At 31.5% G+C, this 19079-nt stretch overlaps 1 protein-coding gene across 2 annotated transcripts in view; it reads right to left on the bottom strand.

Annotated features, from left to right (window-relative positions):
* Positions 1-19079, bottom strand: part of LOC145249691 (centlein-like) — a 1118615-nt gene that overhangs the window by 64756 nt on the left and 1034780 nt on the right. For both annotated transcript variants that reach the window (XM_080111490.1, XM_080111491.1), the window contains exon 17: positions 2241-2338. In XM_080111490.1, coding sequence (XP_079967616.1) covers positions 2241-2338 — 98 coding nt within the window. The remainder of the gene's footprint in view (positions 1-2240; positions 2339-19079) is intronic.

The raw sequence follows: 19079 nt of genomic DNA, 5'->3' as shown, positions 1-19079 counted from the left end.
TTATAATAAACAGAACGACTCATAGAAATCTATCTATATTCTTTTTTCATTTTAATATACTTTCATAGAAATGCTTCTGTTATGTAAAAAAAAACTATTTTCTTTATGCCACAAGTGTCACGCTCATACATGAATTCCATAGCTAATATAACGTACTGACCCAGCGGGTCACGGGTGGTCTAGTATATATATATATTTACTATATATATATATATATTTACTATATATATATATATATTTAGTATATATATATATATATATATATATTTACTATATATATATATATATATTTACTATATATATATATATTTACTATATATATATATATTTAGTATATATATATATATATATTTACTATATATATATATATATATTTACTATATATATATATTTGCTATATATATATATATTTACTCTCTATATATATATTTACTCTCTCTATATATATATATATATATATTTACTATATATATATATATATATTTACTATATATATATATATTTACTGTATATATATATATATATTTACTATATATATATATATATTTACTGTATATATATATATATATTTACTATATATATATATATATATATTTACTATATATATATATATATTTACTATATATATATATATATATTTACTATATATATATATATATTTACTATATATATATATATTTACTATATATATATATTTACTATATATATATATATTTACTATATATATATATATATATACATATATTTACTATATATATATATATATATACATATATTTACTATATATATATATATATATATACATATATTTACTATATATATATATATACATATATTTACTATATATATATATATATATATATACATATATTTACTATATATATATATATATATACATATATTTACTATATATATATATATATATATATATACATATATTTACTATATATATATATATATATATATATACATATATTTACTATATATATATATATATATATATATATATATATATATATATATATATATATATATATATTGAATACAGCGGAGGTACTTTGCTTTCTTATTCTTCTTTATTTTTTGCGATTTTTTTGTATATTTTTTTTTATATCGAAATCGAAGATATTAAAAATAGTTCCATAAGAATCAAGAGCACTTTCGATTCAACAATGAATCATCTTCAGATAAAATTCGTGTGTAAAAGTAGAAAAGTCAAATACTCAATAAATTATAAGCAGTGGGAATGGGTTAAAAAAATAAAAGTCGGTTAAAATCTTAATTTTAAATCCATATATGTATATTAAAATTTTACAGGTCAGAATAACATTGGTACCTTTGGTTTCAAATCCAATATAAAGAGACCAGTTTTTGGTCTAAATATATTGGATTCTCTTCAGCCTCTGTGTACATCAGTTTCTCTAGAAATGGCAACTGCACATTGTTAGTTTTTAGGTCACAAATTTGAAACCCACGGTACAGATGTTTTTCTGACGTTTTGTAAAATTTTAAGATAAATATTATGCTCTTAAATTGAATGTTTTTTCTTTATAATTGAGCACTTTTCCGGGGTTGTGTGTGTGTGTGTGTAAAGTAGCCTTCATGTGTGTGTGTCTGTTTGTACAACTCTTCTACAGCCTACACCAATGAACCAATCATGACCAAATCTGACATGATGATGGTCTCCGACCTAGGGATGATACCCACCATTTTTCAAGGTTAAGGTCACAGGTCAAGGTCATAACCTATCTATTGTATATATACTTTCATACAGCCCAAACCACTGGACTGATTATGACCAAATCTGACATGATGATGATGCTCTCCGACCTAGGGATGCTACACACTATTTTTTAAGATCAAAGTCAAAGGTTAAAGTCATATTTGGTGTGGCTCTTCATAAACTCCCTTACCTAGGGATGGTGCACGCCAAATTGGGGTTTGCCTCCATCCCGGAGGCCGGCACCATAGTGATGGCCAACTTCTTTGTGAATCTGAATGAGATTACTCTCCTTCACTCCTATCCCCTCACCCAATCTTCATAGTTCATGGTTGAATTTCAATCACTTCAGGAAGTAGTTCAAAAATTTTGAACACCTTAAGCAATAGTTGATCTTACAACGTCCACTTAATGCATGGCTGCCTGTGAAGCGGGTACTCAAGCATACAGCAAAGTCCTGTGCAAAGTGCGGGTATCTTTGTTAGTATATATATAATTCTCCAAAATATGGAATACTCACTTTGAAGTTGTTTCTGAAACTTCTTGCCAATCTTCTGCTTTGAATTCTGAAAATAGTTCCTGCATGTTGTCGATGCTCTTGTTCAGCAACTTCTGATACTGAAATATTAAAAAATGCAAAGAAACTTTAAGAAAAAAAAAAGAATTTTTTGTTTGTCACTATTATGGCATATTAGCGATGGCGGGGAGGGGGGAGGCTTTAGCCGGTTGTAAAATACGCTTAAATATGATATTTTAATTTGTCAAGATTTTGTACATATTATTATAGAGTCGTGATTTCAAAAGTAAATAAAAAGTATTTGGGTGCCATCGGCTAGAATCGAAACCGAAAGCAAAACTAGCACACAAAGCTGGTGACGTTACCACTCTACCAGCGTGACATGCATTAAAAATTAAAAATAAACTACGATGAAGGAACAAAATGAATAATGATTTTTTCAATTTCGACCCCTTTCTGGCCTCTTAAAAACTATTTTAACCAGCTAAAGACCCATAAAAGAATGGTTTCTAAAAAAATCCAATCATGTGAGGCCCCAAGCGCTGCTCTGTGACTTTTAGTTTCGGAAGAGATAGAGTTTGAAAATATGGAGACAGACAGAAGTAGCGAGTTTTATAAATTAGATTAATGCTTTTCAAATCTAAATATATATTAGCCATTTAAAATAGTTCATTGAAGATGAATTGATTTATTTTACTCATAATCAGAAGTCATATGTGTTTTGCTATTTGTACTCACTAGGAGTTCTCAGCAGAGATTACTCACTGATAATAACCAGTGGTGTTCCCTGGAGTCTATGTGACATGTCTTCCCAAATTTCCAATACTCTCCACCTCTTTCAGTAACTTTACAAATGACTTTGCGTTATTGCAGATGTCACTTACCATCGAGTTTTTGCTGAAAACGACCATTGGTTTTCACTGGAATTTGAATGGCAAAAATCCTCCTCAAAATCCCAGAACTCTTCAAATTCATTCAGTAAATGTCTGATTAGTGCTCTTTCTCCTCAGCCTTTCCATCTTCTTTGATCCTTAACAACTATTTGGTCTGGCACCAGTTCAAGCCAACACCATTATTTTTTTTTAAGGAGATGGGGGGTAGTTAATTTATAATCTTGCAATTTTAGTTTTTTTGGTTTCTTGTGGCTTTCCATTTTTTGCTTAGCAGTTGTTGCAGTTTCCATATGGTGTGTTAGGGTTAGGGTTAGTGTTAGGGTTAGGGTTAGTGTTAGGGTTAGGGTTTGGGTTAGGGTTTGTATGTGGGTTAATTTTTTGCATTTGAGGTTCTCCTTAAAATTTCAGCATTACCGTCTGTATAGTGTCAGTCTTCTCATTGATTCCAATTTGTATTGTTTACTTACTAGGAGTAATTACACAGGTCATCATCAAAGATTTCTCTTTGAGAGCAACTTGTGGTGTTATCTGGAGTCTAAGTGACAACAAGTCTCCCTAGATTTCCGGTCCTGGATATGACCTTAAACTATATCCGATAGTGAGGTCCCAGCTTGCGGTTTGGGGAGTGTGGAGCCACCCTTTAATTGCCATTGCTCTCAGGTCCACTCTGACCCGAAGTGGTAGTACCTGTTAGGGTCCCAACTATGGGTTAAATAGAAACTGACTTGAAAAAAACAAAAAACAAATATATTCTATTAAAAAAAATTTGCTTCAAAATCACTGGATTCGGCATTAAATAACCTGAAAGGGTTGATATGCCGTAAAACAAAAACAATCAACCAACCAACCCTAGATTTCCAGTAGTTTTCACCTTTTTCAATGACCTTTGTAGATGGATTTGTGTTAGTGTAACAGCCGCTTACCATTGATTTCTCATTGGCGGCAAGCATTGGTCTTCATTGGAATTTGGGTGGCAAGGTTGCGGTTCTCTTTGCACTCATCCAGCGAAGGTCTTGCTAGTGCTTTCTCTCCTCAGCCTTTCCATCTTCCTTAACCCTTCTTGATTATTTGATGTGGCATCAGTTTATGGTGACACACACAAAAAAAATTTTTAAATGGGGGAAGAAGGCAAGTGCGCAGAGGGATTAACTCACAATTATACAGTTTCAGTTTTTATGATTCCATGTGATGTTTCTTTGTTTTTTACATCTGTAGCAGTTTCTGTATGCCCAGTTTGTGCCTGTAGCTCATGTGTGTTGGTCTCAGCATTCAAGGGTTTTCCTTAATATTTCCACTGTTTTCTATTATTGTTATTTATTGTATCTTCTTAGCTAAACGTTTTATTTATACAAGTTTTTTTCTGCACATTTGCAGACATATTTCAGTCGGAGCTGTAAAACAACAAGACCTCTTCATACTATTGTTCTCAATGTGTTCCTGAACAGGTCTTGTAGTTGTACAAAGATTTCTGCACAAAAACAAACCAAAAAAAAAACAGGTGGCGGTTTGTCATGTATTTATTTATCACACCTAAATTATTTATGCCTAAATATCACATGAATAGAGAATCAAGAGTAAAAGTTGTTGTACATTTCTCGTACCTTAATTTATTGCACATAAATATTAAAACCAGTGATGAACAGTGAATAGCCATGTTTTAAAATCATTCAACCTAACATAGTTATTTTATTCAAATTCTGGTATTTTTCCTAAATTCTAAAAAGCCAGAAAATCTGTTTATATGTTAAACTAGTAGCATTTAACTGACGTTGTGTGGGTGTAAAGATATCGTAGGGTGGGGGTAAGAGCTTTTAGAGAAAAAAATATTTCAAAATATAATCATGTTTTGTAATAGGACTGTTGAAAATCGTGTTAAGTTTCACTTATTTTATTTTTCATTTCAATAAATATTTGGTTGATCTATTATATAAAAGAAAAGTGGTCTGTGTGCTTGTGTGCCGAGATAAAAGTAAAAAACTACACAAGACACACCCACAAAGCTGATATATTCTTTTTTCCAATTGCTTCGCACAAAATATAAGCACATTTTTTTTTTTATATTCATTCTTTTGGGGTTCAACAAGAAGGATCTGGAGAAAAATTTTAAATGAAAGATGTTACACATTTTTTACTTCTATTTTTGCTGTCCATGACCTCAAACATTATATAAATGAAAGTTGTCTATTTCTTTTCTCTTCAGATAAGTCAGTTTCTTTGATTTCTCGGCCATTCATGTCTTGCTCCACTTTTCAAATTTGGAGTAGTGATAGCAAAATAGCACCTTATGGGATCTGGCCTCTGGGTTAAGATCCAAAGGGGAGGGGGGGATCCATACTAACAACCCAGTAGGATTTACATTTTTTAAATTAACTTTTTGATTAGCTTCCCCACTCCACGAACTGTTTTACATTTATATTTAATTCACAAACTTTTTATTTTTCCAATGAAATTGAACTTTTATATCATACACATGCACATACACACATTAAATTTAATTTAAAAAGAAAATGCATACACAAACATACAGATAATATTTTACAATTGTAAATATGTTTTTTATTCTTAACGCTGGGGATTTATTAGTTAGGTTAGGATCCACAGAGTGAATGAGGTATTGTGGTAAATGTTGCCAGTCAAGAATAAGACTCCAAAGTCATCATTTTCTCATTTCTTAAATAGTCACAAAGACACTGCACCCACCCACTCCCTAATTTCTTATAGGGCCTTGTACCTAATTTTGTTGTTAATTAATTGTTACTTTTTTATGATTGTATTATTATGAAATGTGTAATTTTTTACCAGCAATAAAATATATAAATAAGATCCAAGTGTAGTATCTGTTCTGATGCTACACTTAAGTTAATTTGTCCTTAGTCAAAGGGGAGGTAACCCTTGTACACTAAGGTAATTTGTATTTTTACCTACAGCCATAGTGTCTTTTTTGGGGGAGCTGGTTCCCCCACCCCCCATTAAAAACGATCTTGTGTTACACTTTCCTTTCGTGGGAAACCAAATACCAATAGTAACCTTATTTTTCACAACAGACTATAGCAGGGCTTTTAAGCTTTTCTGTTTTTAGTTGCTGCATATGGTGGCGATAGGGGGCCAGGACCTTTTTTTTATCAAGGCCTGACGGCTGACTCTGGTTGACCTCTGTCATGACTAGAGTAGAGGTAAGAAGGTTTACTTCTTCCTGCCTGGTGTATAAATGGATTGAGGGGCCCTTTTTATCCTGGTTGCTGACCTGCCAGAATTTAGTATTGTTGTTATTCATATTTTTTCTCACTTTCTTGTTGTCAATAGCTTCTTGTTTGTTATTAAGAGCTGCCCACTGTTAAGAGATAGGGTGTCACCATCCCGGGAGGTATGTGCGTTAGATTGCTTGTGGACACAGCACACCCATTTTTTAAAAAAATATTTAATATTTGGTCAGAGTTTACTTCAAATGAGGAGTATCCTTATATCAGGGGTCTCTGAAAATAACCCTGTACAGTGACCGAACATACCCAACGGTGGTGTCTAGTACACATTTAATCTCTCTCTCTCTCTCTCTCTCTCTCTCTCTCTCTCTCTCTCTCTCTCTCTCTCTCTCTCTCTCTCTCTGTATGTGTATAAGTGTGTCCCTTTTTTTCCAATTGGAAATTACGGAAGATAGAGTAAAAGAGAAGAGGGAGACATAGAAAGAGAAAAAGAGGGAGAGAAAGAGAAATGTTACACATAATTTTTAACTTTTCTTTTTGTTTTCTATGCCTCCGTGCAACACCAGATTACCATGCTCATAATAACAAAGAAAATAATTCAATTACCAAAATTAATACAAAGGGGTTCCAAATATAGCTTCGAAATATCATGGCCTAAAGAATTTTATACTTTATCCCCTTTTTCTGTAACCCTTATTGACTTGACAATATAATAAAATTTCTATGTAACTTTACGATTTATCTTGTAAACTTATACTCTCTCTCTCTCTCTCTCTCTCTCTCTCTCTCTCTCTCTCTCTCTCTCTCTCTCTCTCTCTCTGGAATAATGTAAACATATTATAAGGTATTTACAGCTTCTCTTCCAATTTTCGGATTTTAATCGTGTGAAAACACACTTTATATCTTTTTGATGGATTGATTGTTGCTATTTCTTCTGATGAGTTAAGGACAAAATAGATTCAATGATAATAATTAAGTGATTGATTTTGTGCTACGAAACAGATACTGCCAAGAATTGTAAGTGTCAACTGAATTAAAGGAATAAATTGTAAGATGGCCAACAGCATAAACTTTGGAATATAGACTTTTGTCATTCATTCATTCATTATATATATGAGAGAGAGAGAGAGAGAGAGAGAGAGAGAGAGAGAGAGAGAGAGAGAGAGAGAGAGAGAGAGAGTTTAATTTAGTTTTCATGCAAGAGGGTAAAAAGGTGGCTGGAAATTTTTTATGAAAATTCAAATACCTCCGATTTTATTTTGAAATATAACAATAAGTATTAGACATCAATGGATAAAGATTTCAAAAGTTTCAGTTCTATTGGAATATTTAAAGAGTTTATATTAGCACAGTACCCAAATATTTCAGATTTGCGTTTAATTTGATCCAAAGTCATTCGATACAGATTAAACAAAATTCCTTAAATTTCATTTTCTTATGAAAGCTCCTTGTGCTTAAGCCTTAAATTTAAGACATTTTCTGCAATCAAAATCATGTATTTTTTATCAAAGTTGGAATAAGGATTCTAGACACGAAGTTCAGTAGAATTATATGACGATTTTAATGTTCATAATGGTACATAAAAGTGATTAAAAACTGTTCCTTTCAGGAAATTAATTTTACCCTCCCTGTATTCTATTCTATCTCTTAGTCTGTTTGTCTGTTCCACTTGTTCTCAGAATTTACTGGCCGATCTGACTGTAATTTTGTATGGACCTTTGCTATGATAAGCTGCAGCGAACTAAGTGTTATGGTATTCACGGTTAGTGATTAATAGTGATACCACATATACTTTCACAAAGCTTGCTACAATATCACCGATATACTCACAAAGCTTTCTCAAAAACTACTAGGCCGATTAGGATGAAAGTTTTTATGGATCTTCGCTTTGATAAGGTACCACTTTTACCCCACTTTTTTCTCGGAAATTACTGGACCGCCAGCTCCACAGCAAGTACGCCATGCACTAAATTTCATTCCATCATAAAAACAACTGTCTACAGAAAAAAAACAAACAAACTTGTTTTTACATTTTTATCTAGCAAATAAACATAAAATTATATATAAAAAGCTGTGTCTATTATTTTTAAAATCCAACAACGGAGTTGAAGTCAATGTTTTCGATTGTAAAACAAAACTAATTTTTTTGAGAAATTTCTGTGTGGCGTACCACTGAATTATTTTATCTAAAGAATAAAATTGAATAAAGTTTATTTTTACAAGAATGTTTAGACATTTACCTAGTGAATAAGCATAGAAATATATATAAAAAAAACAACATGTTTATTATTTTTTAAAAATCCAAATTATGCACCGGGGATGAAGTTGGCTTTTTTTCTTCTTAAATGAAACCGACTTTAAACGCGGTTTTCCATATATAATTTCATGTTTATTCGCTAGATAAAAATGTAAAAATAAGTTGTTTTTTTTCTGTAGAAAGTTGTTTTTATGATGGAATGAAAGTTGGTGTGTGGTGTATTTTTTGGCGAGCTGGCATGCCAAAAAAGAATTATCCCTACTGGACCGGTCTGGCTGAACTTTTTTATGAACCTACTGATAAGGTGCAGCAAACTAATTATTGTGGTATCCGTTCGATACACAGAGATTAGTCATCACAATATCACATTTGTTCTAAAAATTTGGTATAAATCACGAATTCTAAATCAACAGGCTATAACGTTTGCCCGTTTTTAACGTTTGACTAAAAAAGTCAAGTATTATTATTGTATACCTGACAAAACATGAACTCTGATAATTTTTTAGTCGACAGCGATCGCCATTATGTCGCTTGCATGTGTCTCCCTCCCCACTGCTCCTATGATAGACACAATTTGTGCTCAAACTATATTTTCTTCAATTAATATTAGGTTGGTGCAAAAATAAAGTTGTTTCTTGACTTTTTTTTTACAAAGGAGTCACCACTTATCAAGGCCCCGAGGTCACTCGAGGATAAGGGTTAATGAGTGTACAATGGTCAAGGGGAACATGTAGTAGTGGAAATTTGGTAAATCGGATTATTTAAGGGGATGGCTCATCAAGAATTTGTTCACGTTGGACTTGAAGACAACCATGTTGTAGTCAGTTGGAAAGCAGGAAAACGGAAAAGAGTTCCACAGGCGTGAAGTTCTAAGAAAGAAGCTTTTTTCATGGAATATACGTTTAGGTTTAGGCACTGAAGTTGAATGTAAGAAAAACGACATTATTTTTGCATCAACCTAATAGATTTTTTTTTTTCGTTTTTCTTTTTTTTCTGAGATTAACTTATAAATGTTTGAAAACTCATTGAGTTCAAAATCATTTTTCTCTTATTTTATTTTTTTCTAGTTTAGCCTTGTTTTATCTTATTTTATTACATTCGACCGACAACGATAATTTCGTGGTGTACATCTCAAATTAAAATAGCTGTGATTAAAAACTTGAAATGCTAATCACTGTTTTACTCAAAAACACCCCAGAAGGCAGCAAAAAATAAAAAATAAAAGATAAATGCCTCCATTTTTTATTTTTTCAGAAAAAGATGAAAGATTAAACAAGATTGTTTTTTGTATCAGTTTGGCCAACAAGACCAAATGACAAAATCCAATTCTCATAGGAGGCATGTTATTTGTTAATCTTGTAATAATTTCATTTTATTCTAATTTTATTTTTGTCTCTACTCTTTATTTTACACTGAATTGTGGTTATTTAATGTTGTTGTTGGTGTCACTTCCTGTTGTTTTAAAGATTCCCCACTAGGCCTGAGAGGAAGTGTGGATAACTTTTGGCGTCGATGTTAACTTTATAATGGTCAATGATTTAAGGGCCAGTAAAAAAAAAAAAAAAAAAAAAAAAAAAGAAAGAAAAATGGCGGAGTTGGATAAATTCAGACAATATTGTAAAAAAAAAAAATAAACCAACATTTCTTTTTAAAACAAATTTAAAAATAAATAAAATAGGAGAAACGATCATAAGAGCTCTACATTCCCAGAAGCCAAAAGCAACCATCGGAATTAATCTTGTTAAATTCTTGGTTTCCTGCTAACTAAATTCCTGTTTTGACTGTGTCTTTGCTGAACGAAGATGAAATGTTTGTCTTAGGGTCCTTGTTCGAAAAGAAATATTCAAGGAGATGTGAACAAAAAAAAAAACACAAAAAAAAACTGTATACAACAATAATAGTATCTAGATATTTTATTGTATTATTTGTTTTGTTTTATAAAACAAAATTATTATTCAAGATAACACACGAGTCGTCGATCCAGGGACTTTGAAAAAAACTAAATTAAATAAAGAATATAAAAATTAATATTTTCAGTAGGGGGGGGGTAATCTTGATATTTCCACAAAAGTATCAGATTTTTAATCGAACAAAATACAAAAACAGAAAAAAAAAAAAAATAAGGTTAGGGTTGTAAGATATTTTTCATCGGTTTATCGAAGAAAACGCAGCTTCAAACAATCGTAAGAAATCAAGGAAAATGTGATTTCAAATTCAAGAATGACAGACTGACAAAAATGCTGTTGATCCAAAAGAATAAGGTAATTTATGTAGAAAATCCTTAGTGTGAGAGCTCAATGCGAAACAGAGCACATATACTGGTTAAAAGAAGAAGAAGAAGAAAAACACAATACAAACTTAACCTAATCGCAATATAAATTTATTTCAACCCAAGAACAATCTTCTCAAACGAGCTGGGATATTTTGATTTTTATCATTATTATATTGATTTTTACCATGCACAACCGACTTTTGTATGTGGTAGAAAAAATAGTAAGAAATAAAAAATAAAAAAAGAGGGGAAGTAATAATGTGGTGAAACGAACTTAAGTGTCAAGATAAAATTCGTTTCACAACGATATTATCACTTAAGTGGTTGGGAATTTCGCCATTATGTAAATTTTATGCAAATCTGACTATCCCAGCTTGTTTGAGAAGGCTGTTCTTAGCTAAAAAAACTTCATAATGAGATTGGGTTAAGTTTTTGTTGTGTTGTGTTGTATTTTTTCTTTTAACCAATATATATATATATATATATATATATATATATATATATATATATAGAGAGAGAGAGAGAGAGAGAGAGGGGGGGTGAGTCAAACGCTCCTTGCTCTCCTTGAGTAAGGGATAGAGAGTGAGAAAGGTAGTCTTTAAACCTGTTTAAGATGCCGTTTAGTTTGTTATTTGTTTATCTTTTACTTTAAATTTTGTTTTAGTTATTGAGTTCGAATTGCTTTTCTTTACAGTTCATTGCCATCATGCTACCATGTGTTTGCTTATAATACGTGAAAAATGGTAAATTAAAAACATCCGTTTCCCGTAACTCACCATACACGCACATATATATATATATATATATATATATATATATATATATATATATATATATATATATATATATATATATATATATTTTACTATAATAATTATATTATAATTATAATATATATATATATATAATTATATATATATATATATGTGCATATATATATATATATTAGTTTTTAAGAACAGTAATTTATAGACACGCATGTTTCGGAGCTCTACTCCTCTTCAGCGTAGCTTGACTGTTGTTACGATTCGAACCCCGGACCTTATGTATTTCAGTCCAGCACCCTAACCCATTGCGCTATGATGCCATAGACAATTTACTGCTTAGTTTTTATCATTTATTTGTTTACGTAGTATATATATATATATATATATATATATATATATATATATATATATATATATATATATATATATATATTACTGCTACTGTACATTATATATATATATGTACTGCTAGTACATTATATATATATATATATATATATATATATATATATATATATATATAAATAATGTACTAGTAGGCCGTCTAAAGTTGCTCGGTTGTAAAATATGCTTAAATATATTTTAATTTATGCAGAATTCACATTTATTATTATTATAGATTAAATTCTCTATTGATTATTCTATTGTACCCAATATATAGTATTGCCCCCGCACACACCATAGCCCGGTCATAAAATACTCTTAAATATGATATTTTAATTTGTGCTGGTGTAAAACTCTAAGAAAGCAACCCGTCATAGAGTGTGTCAGAAGCAAAGATGCATCATTGAATTCCTAGCAAAGTGCACTGAGAATGGTGGTGACTATGAAGAAAAATAAATTCTGTAACACAAAACGTCGCTCATTTTTATAGTCTTACTCCTGTCTTCATAGCTCTTCAACTCTTTGAGTTAAAAAAGGAGATTTTACTCTTGAAATGGCTCTCAAAAAGAAAATACCTGACTTTTTTTCAATGCAAGTCTTTTGTCCATATTATGCCTTTTGTCATATATATATATATGACAGAAAAAAGAATTCTTTCGGACCCTAGACGTCTTTTGCCATCATTTAGCGTCGCCCAGGAGAAAAACGTTGCAATATATATTGTGATGCTTCTCTCCCAGGCGACGCTAAATGACCCAACAATCTGGCGACAATCGACATGTATAGATTTGCAGCGCACAAATCTGAGATATTTTTAGAATTTCAGCATGGCAACGAACGCTGTCCAATCAAATTAACCCTTTCATATTGCATGTGTAGACGTACCCGTGGATGCGGAAGATTGAATAACTTAAAAGTCAGTCTTAAGCCAACCTTTGATAGGTGAGGACGTCATCGATTCTGACCGATTGCCGATAACAGGCGTAAAGAAATAAAACTAAAAAATGAAACGAATCATTTGATTAGAGATTAAAACGCTGACTCGAAATCGGAAATTGGTACATATTTGAAAGATATGAACGAAACACATGTGCAGCTTTGTCGCAGTGTGCGTGTCTCCCCATGAGGGTAGAATTCAACATAAGATTATCTATGGAGGATAGTGGATCCGACTTATTATTCGCACATCCTGAATTCAGCACATAAAAGGGAGTCACTGTGTTGTTATGAATTTCACAATTGAATATTTGATGACTTTATTCATTTCGATATTTTTCTTTTTGGTTTAATCGGAATATTTTTATGAATGGTTTAAAAAACTTGCTGGACTGTTTTGTCCTTCTGAAATTATAATTTGAACTTTGAATGACTTTATAAGTGGCCGACGTGGTGACCCGTATTGCTTTGCGGAGCCACGAGAACTTTGCATCTCGACATTGCATCATACAATCAGGAACTTTGATTTCTCATCATCATTATCGATTATTTCTTCTTTTTCTCCTTTTCTTTCTTTGAAGGCGTAATATGGTGTCGTGTATTTGTTTTCGCAGCCACAAGAACTTTGTGCCTCGGCATTGAGCCCCATAATCAAGAACTTTGAGTGACTAATTTTTACCGCGGTTTCTATCATTCATTTCTTTCTTTTTTCTTCTTCGTTACTTGGTTGGTTTTCATGAAAAAAAGAATTATGAAAAGGAATATCTATAAACGAAATATATATTTTGTCTTCGAATTCGTGTTCTCTTTTAACCGAGATATATATATATATATATATATATATATATATATATATATATATATATACAGGGTAAGTCAAACGCTCCTTAAAGGTAGTCTTTAAACCTGCTTAAGATGCCGTTTAGTTTATTTGCCCCCGCCATTGACATGCATGCTTTTATTAATCTGCCACTAATACTTCCAGTCATTATTCAGGGAATATAAGGGTAATCAGCCTATACACAGCTCACGTGATGATTTGCCCCCATAACTTTTCATTTGATGGGAGAGAGCTGGATGGCACATCTTAGCTGGTGGAATCCCCTGTGCAGGTTTCTGTGTGAAAATATAACATATATATACATGCATATATACACATACATGCATATATCTATTACAAGTGATGATAAAATGATAAAATATGAAGTCTACTTCATATTTTATCATTTTACCATCACTTGTAATAGTATATGCATGTATATATATATATATATATATATATGTGTGTGTGTGTGTGTGTGTGTGTGTGTGCAACAATTTGTTATGAATGCATGTTTGATTGGATTTTATCTTTTCGTTATTTTCTTTATCATTATCTCAAGTTGAAACTCCGAGTTAGAAATGTGTAGCAAGCCTTAACCAACTCAGTTACCAGTTGTTGCTACCCGACACAGACTTCTATTATTGTACCTAATGGAATAAATCTAATCTACATTATTATTATTATTATTATTATATCTGTGCATTGTTTTTCCACCTGATGACACAACATACACACGCATATATATATATATACATATATATATATATATATATATATATATATATATATATATATATATATATATATATATATATATATATATATTTATATATATACTGGTTTGTATTATATAGTAGAGGATTCTCTGACTAGAATATTTTGTACCGATTTTATGCCTTCTTTGAAAATTAAAATAAAGATATAATGACACTGAACCGAATGTCTAGAATCTTCATTATAATTTTGATTAAAATCCATTACACTATTTTCATGCTAAAAAATGTCATGGGTTCCTAATTTAATGCAAATCTGAAATACCTGATTTTTTTAATGGAATTCTTTATCCATATTATGCTCATGCATACCAGAAACGGAAATTTCGACAAGTGATATCTAAACTAAATATAGCCTTTATTTGGACTCCATTATGCAGAGTAGCTGTGTTCCAAAATTCATAATGATCAGTAAATTAGTTTTTGAGTGAACCCTAACCCAACTTTCGTTTTGTGTGGATTCTTCGGACAACTGTTCTTATCTTGAGTGTTTTCACAACGTTTCGGTTGATGCGACCTTCTTCAGGTGTATCTTGTTGAACTTGGGAATCTTTCTGTCAAACTCAAGATGCTGCACAGAATTTCGAACAGAATCCACAAGAACTTGTAGTGTAGTATATAAAGCACATAGCAAAATTCTGTTGCAAATTACACTTTTGTGGAGGTTGAAAGTTCAAACCTTAGTGCGGACGGCACTCAAAATACAATTGTGAATTACTAAGGACTTCTACCCACCCATGGTTGATGGAATGAGAGCGTGCTGCCCCCATAGATTAAATAAAGGGTTTCATTTGAAATTCTGTGTAGATTCCAGATTTCAACAAGATATGCTCAAAGAAGGTCGGAGGTTTCATCGACAGAATCGTTGTGAAAATAACACTGAAGATGAGAAGAGTAGTCTGAAGAATCTAAATAATATTCAATCGTCATCTCAAAATTTTTTTTTTAATTCCTATTTTTATATAACTCTAGATATTAAATTAAACTAAGTAAATTAAACTAAATATAGCCAATGTTACACCCAGACGCTATGTTCCAAAATTCATAATGATCGGTTTATTAATTTCAGAGTTAATCCTGCACGTAAAAACATACTTAACTTTATATATAGATACAGACAGCATGTGGTTTTGTCAACTGACAATCCTTTGTCTTATTTTCTCACTTTAATTCTACTTATTTGAATTTTATTGCTTTTCCCTTTTTCTATAATTAAACGTCTTGACCAAATCTCCTTTTTCATTGTCTTGATCTCTAAAGAGTCCGGAATATAACAATTTGAGTCTCACGAAATCATAAGAAAACTTTATGTGAGATGATCCATCCAAGTAAGTTAACAATCCGAGCTCTGAGTTCCCCAAAATAGCAGACACAGACGACAGAAATCCAACCAACGTGTATCATGTTAGGCCTCAGTCGAAGGCTAATGAAACGTGACGGCATTTGATTGGATAAAGCACACGCACATAAATAGCCAATGAAACAAATAAGGACTGAAGGCCGTGTGGGAACGAGGCCAAAAATCAAGACCGATTGTCCCTCACAACATTGAAGAGGGCCAAACATCAAGACCAACTTCAATCAGCAGTGACAGTGACAAATGTGATAACGGATGATCAAATTACTGGAACAGTTTTCTGATTTTTTAAATTTTTTTTGCGGGGAGGGGGGGTCACCTTTGGATACTGAATATTTTATTTCGAAACAATAAAGGCATATAATATGTACGAAAAAATAGCTTAACGCATATGTTCCTATTTACTTGCCTCCCCACGAGGGCAGAGTTAGACACAAGGTCGGTTTTTAATGTGGGGGAAAAAATCCAGCTTCCCCAAAACGGGCATTCTGAATAGGAACAAAAATTAAAATTGCCTCAGTCTAGAAGGATTTTTCCTCCACTGATCGAGGACAGAAAATGTGAAGTTCAAAATAGCCAAAAAGCAATTTTAACATGTTTGACTTTCCGAATAAATAAACTCGGTCAAACCGACTAAAATCATATTGCATCATGAAACCAATTTTGTATTAATAAATATTATGCTTTTAAAATAGCAACTGAGCATTCCGGTTAGTTTTTCTCCAAATTCTCTCTCTCTCTCTCTCTCTCTCTCTCTCTCTCTCTCTCAACAGCCCAATAGTGTAACAGTGAGAAGCGTTGACTGTCACCTAGGCGGTCGAATTTCAATCTTGGCTTGAGGTAGTTGCTAGTCTAACTGCACTGATAAGCTGTGATACAGCGAAACAGTGCTGCATGTGGATGACTATAAATGCTCCCTATCTTGGGTTGAGCTTACTGGGGAGCGAAATAGCAAACTGCACTAACGGAATAAAAAGCAATGCGCTTTGTTTAAACAAATAGGTCTTAGGGGTTCGAACAATGTTTAAACTTGTGCTATATATATATATATATATATATATATATATATATATATATATATATATATATATAACTACTTCATTTACTAGCATAAAATTAATATAAGAAAGTATAAATTTATGCGCAAACTTTAAGTATTTATTTTAAAAGTGCTCAATATGTAGGTAGAGCTAGTTAGTAATTTATAAAATATATATGGCGATTAAGCTACACTGAATATTCCGCGTTTCATCCACTCTAGGATTCTTCAGGCTTATGCGCAAATTTCGTGGTTGTCTGTCGTTGTATCTTAATCGCCATATATATTTTATAAATAACTATATATATATATATATATATAGAGAGAGAGAAAGAGAGAGAGAGAGAGAGAGAGAGAGAGAGAAGTGGCTAGGTTGTGTTCTTCATGATATAAATGTTCTTTAAATTTTAAAATGAAATACATATGTTATACGTTTAAAAGCCAAATTCATTTGGCTTACAACACGGAGATCGCAATGCACATGACTGTGGCTAACTATTTTATCTATAAATTAGCAGCATTGCCCCATCATAAAATGAACTTACATATGATATTTTAATTTATGCAGATCATATTTATTAGTATAGAACAAATTCCATATTGATTATTACATTGTACCCAATATTTATACTAATGATTTTAAAAGTTAAAATAAAATTACTTTAGTGTCATCAGCTAGAATTGAAACCAAAACGTTCAGCACTTCAGCCATAGACGTTATTTACTGCTTCAACCTTTGTTGCTCCTGAGTTATCACCAGATGGATAAAAAAGGCAAAAAACTAATTGACTTCAAGCTTAAAATGTATATGTACACACGCTCAGAAGTTAACTGATTTATTCTTACTAAGGTCAACTGTTTCTTTTTTTTTTTTAATTTTGACCCCTTAGCAGCTATTTTTACAGGCTAAAATACGATTCAAAATCTTTCCTGAGATTCAAATACTCTATATATCAAGTTTCAAGCTTGTAGACCAAATATTCAGAGAGTAGTTTGCTAGAGACGTATCACATTTGCAGACTAGGTAACTTTATATATATATATATATATATATATATATATATATATATATATATATATATATACGTTTTATTTTTTATTACCGTTTTTTTCTTGTTTAGTTACATTATTGTTTCAGCTATGCGACCGTTTTTTGGCCGTTATGTAGCCTCCTCAGACTTTACAAAAGTCTAAGGAGGCTACATAACGGCCAAAAAACGGTTGCGTAGCTGAAACAATAATGTAACTAAACAGAAAAAAAAACGGTAATAAAAAATAAAACACATATTTGCTCTACAACAGTATTGAGCACTTTTTTCAGGTTTTTATCAATTACCATTTCTACTATATATATATATATATATATATATATATATATATATATATATATATATATATATATAAACATGTCTGTGTGCTTGAACGTTTTTGTCCTAAATTATATGCAATCATACACAATGCAGAAACTAAAAAATAAAAAGAATTGTAATAGTTAAATGAAACCAATCATCTAATAAAAAAATATACAAACTGAATAATTAAGGAACACTCATTTTTAAAAGGAACATGCAAATTAGCTAACCTTCATGAAGTCGCTCGCATATCCATGACTAAGTATATTAAGAAGTTTATTTTAATGATATTTTATATAGAAAAAGTAGGCTTTTGATAGCAATGTCAGAGTGAGAAAAAACTCAAACTTATAGATATATAGAAATAGATAAATAAACGACAAATGTACGTATATAAGTTATACATATATAATGGACTCTCTCGCTGAATCTCGTATGAGCGTCACACAACAACTAAATTGTCCAAATTCCCCACAGATGATTTGTTTACAGTGGTGAAGGCTTTGTGTAGAACCATCCACACTTTTTGGAATCACTGCTGAATTCAGCCGGTGCAAATGAATGCAACAAAACAGAGCAAACACTAAAACTTAGGTTTTTACATCATCCCCTAGATGTACGTCTTTATGGAGACTGAAGGTGTATCTCTCCAAGTAATTTTAAGCACAAACCCCAGAAAAAAAATGGGCATTTCTATTTCCCAAGGCAATATATATAGCGTCTAGTATTACCAAATGGTCACATATCTGGTGCTGGCCAGGTTAATTGTTGCTTAACTTTGGTGATCTC

Source organism: Euprymna scolopes, chromosome 28, assembly GCF_053919585.1.
Source record: "Euprymna scolopes isolate OS-2025 chromosome 28, ASM5391958v1, whole genome shotgun sequence".
Classification (NCBI taxonomy): domain Eukaryota; kingdom Metazoa; phylum Mollusca; class Cephalopoda; order Sepiida; family Sepiolidae; genus Euprymna; species Euprymna scolopes.
Note: the sequence above shows the minus strand (reverse complement) of the source record. Positions and strands in the feature narration are given on the sequence as shown.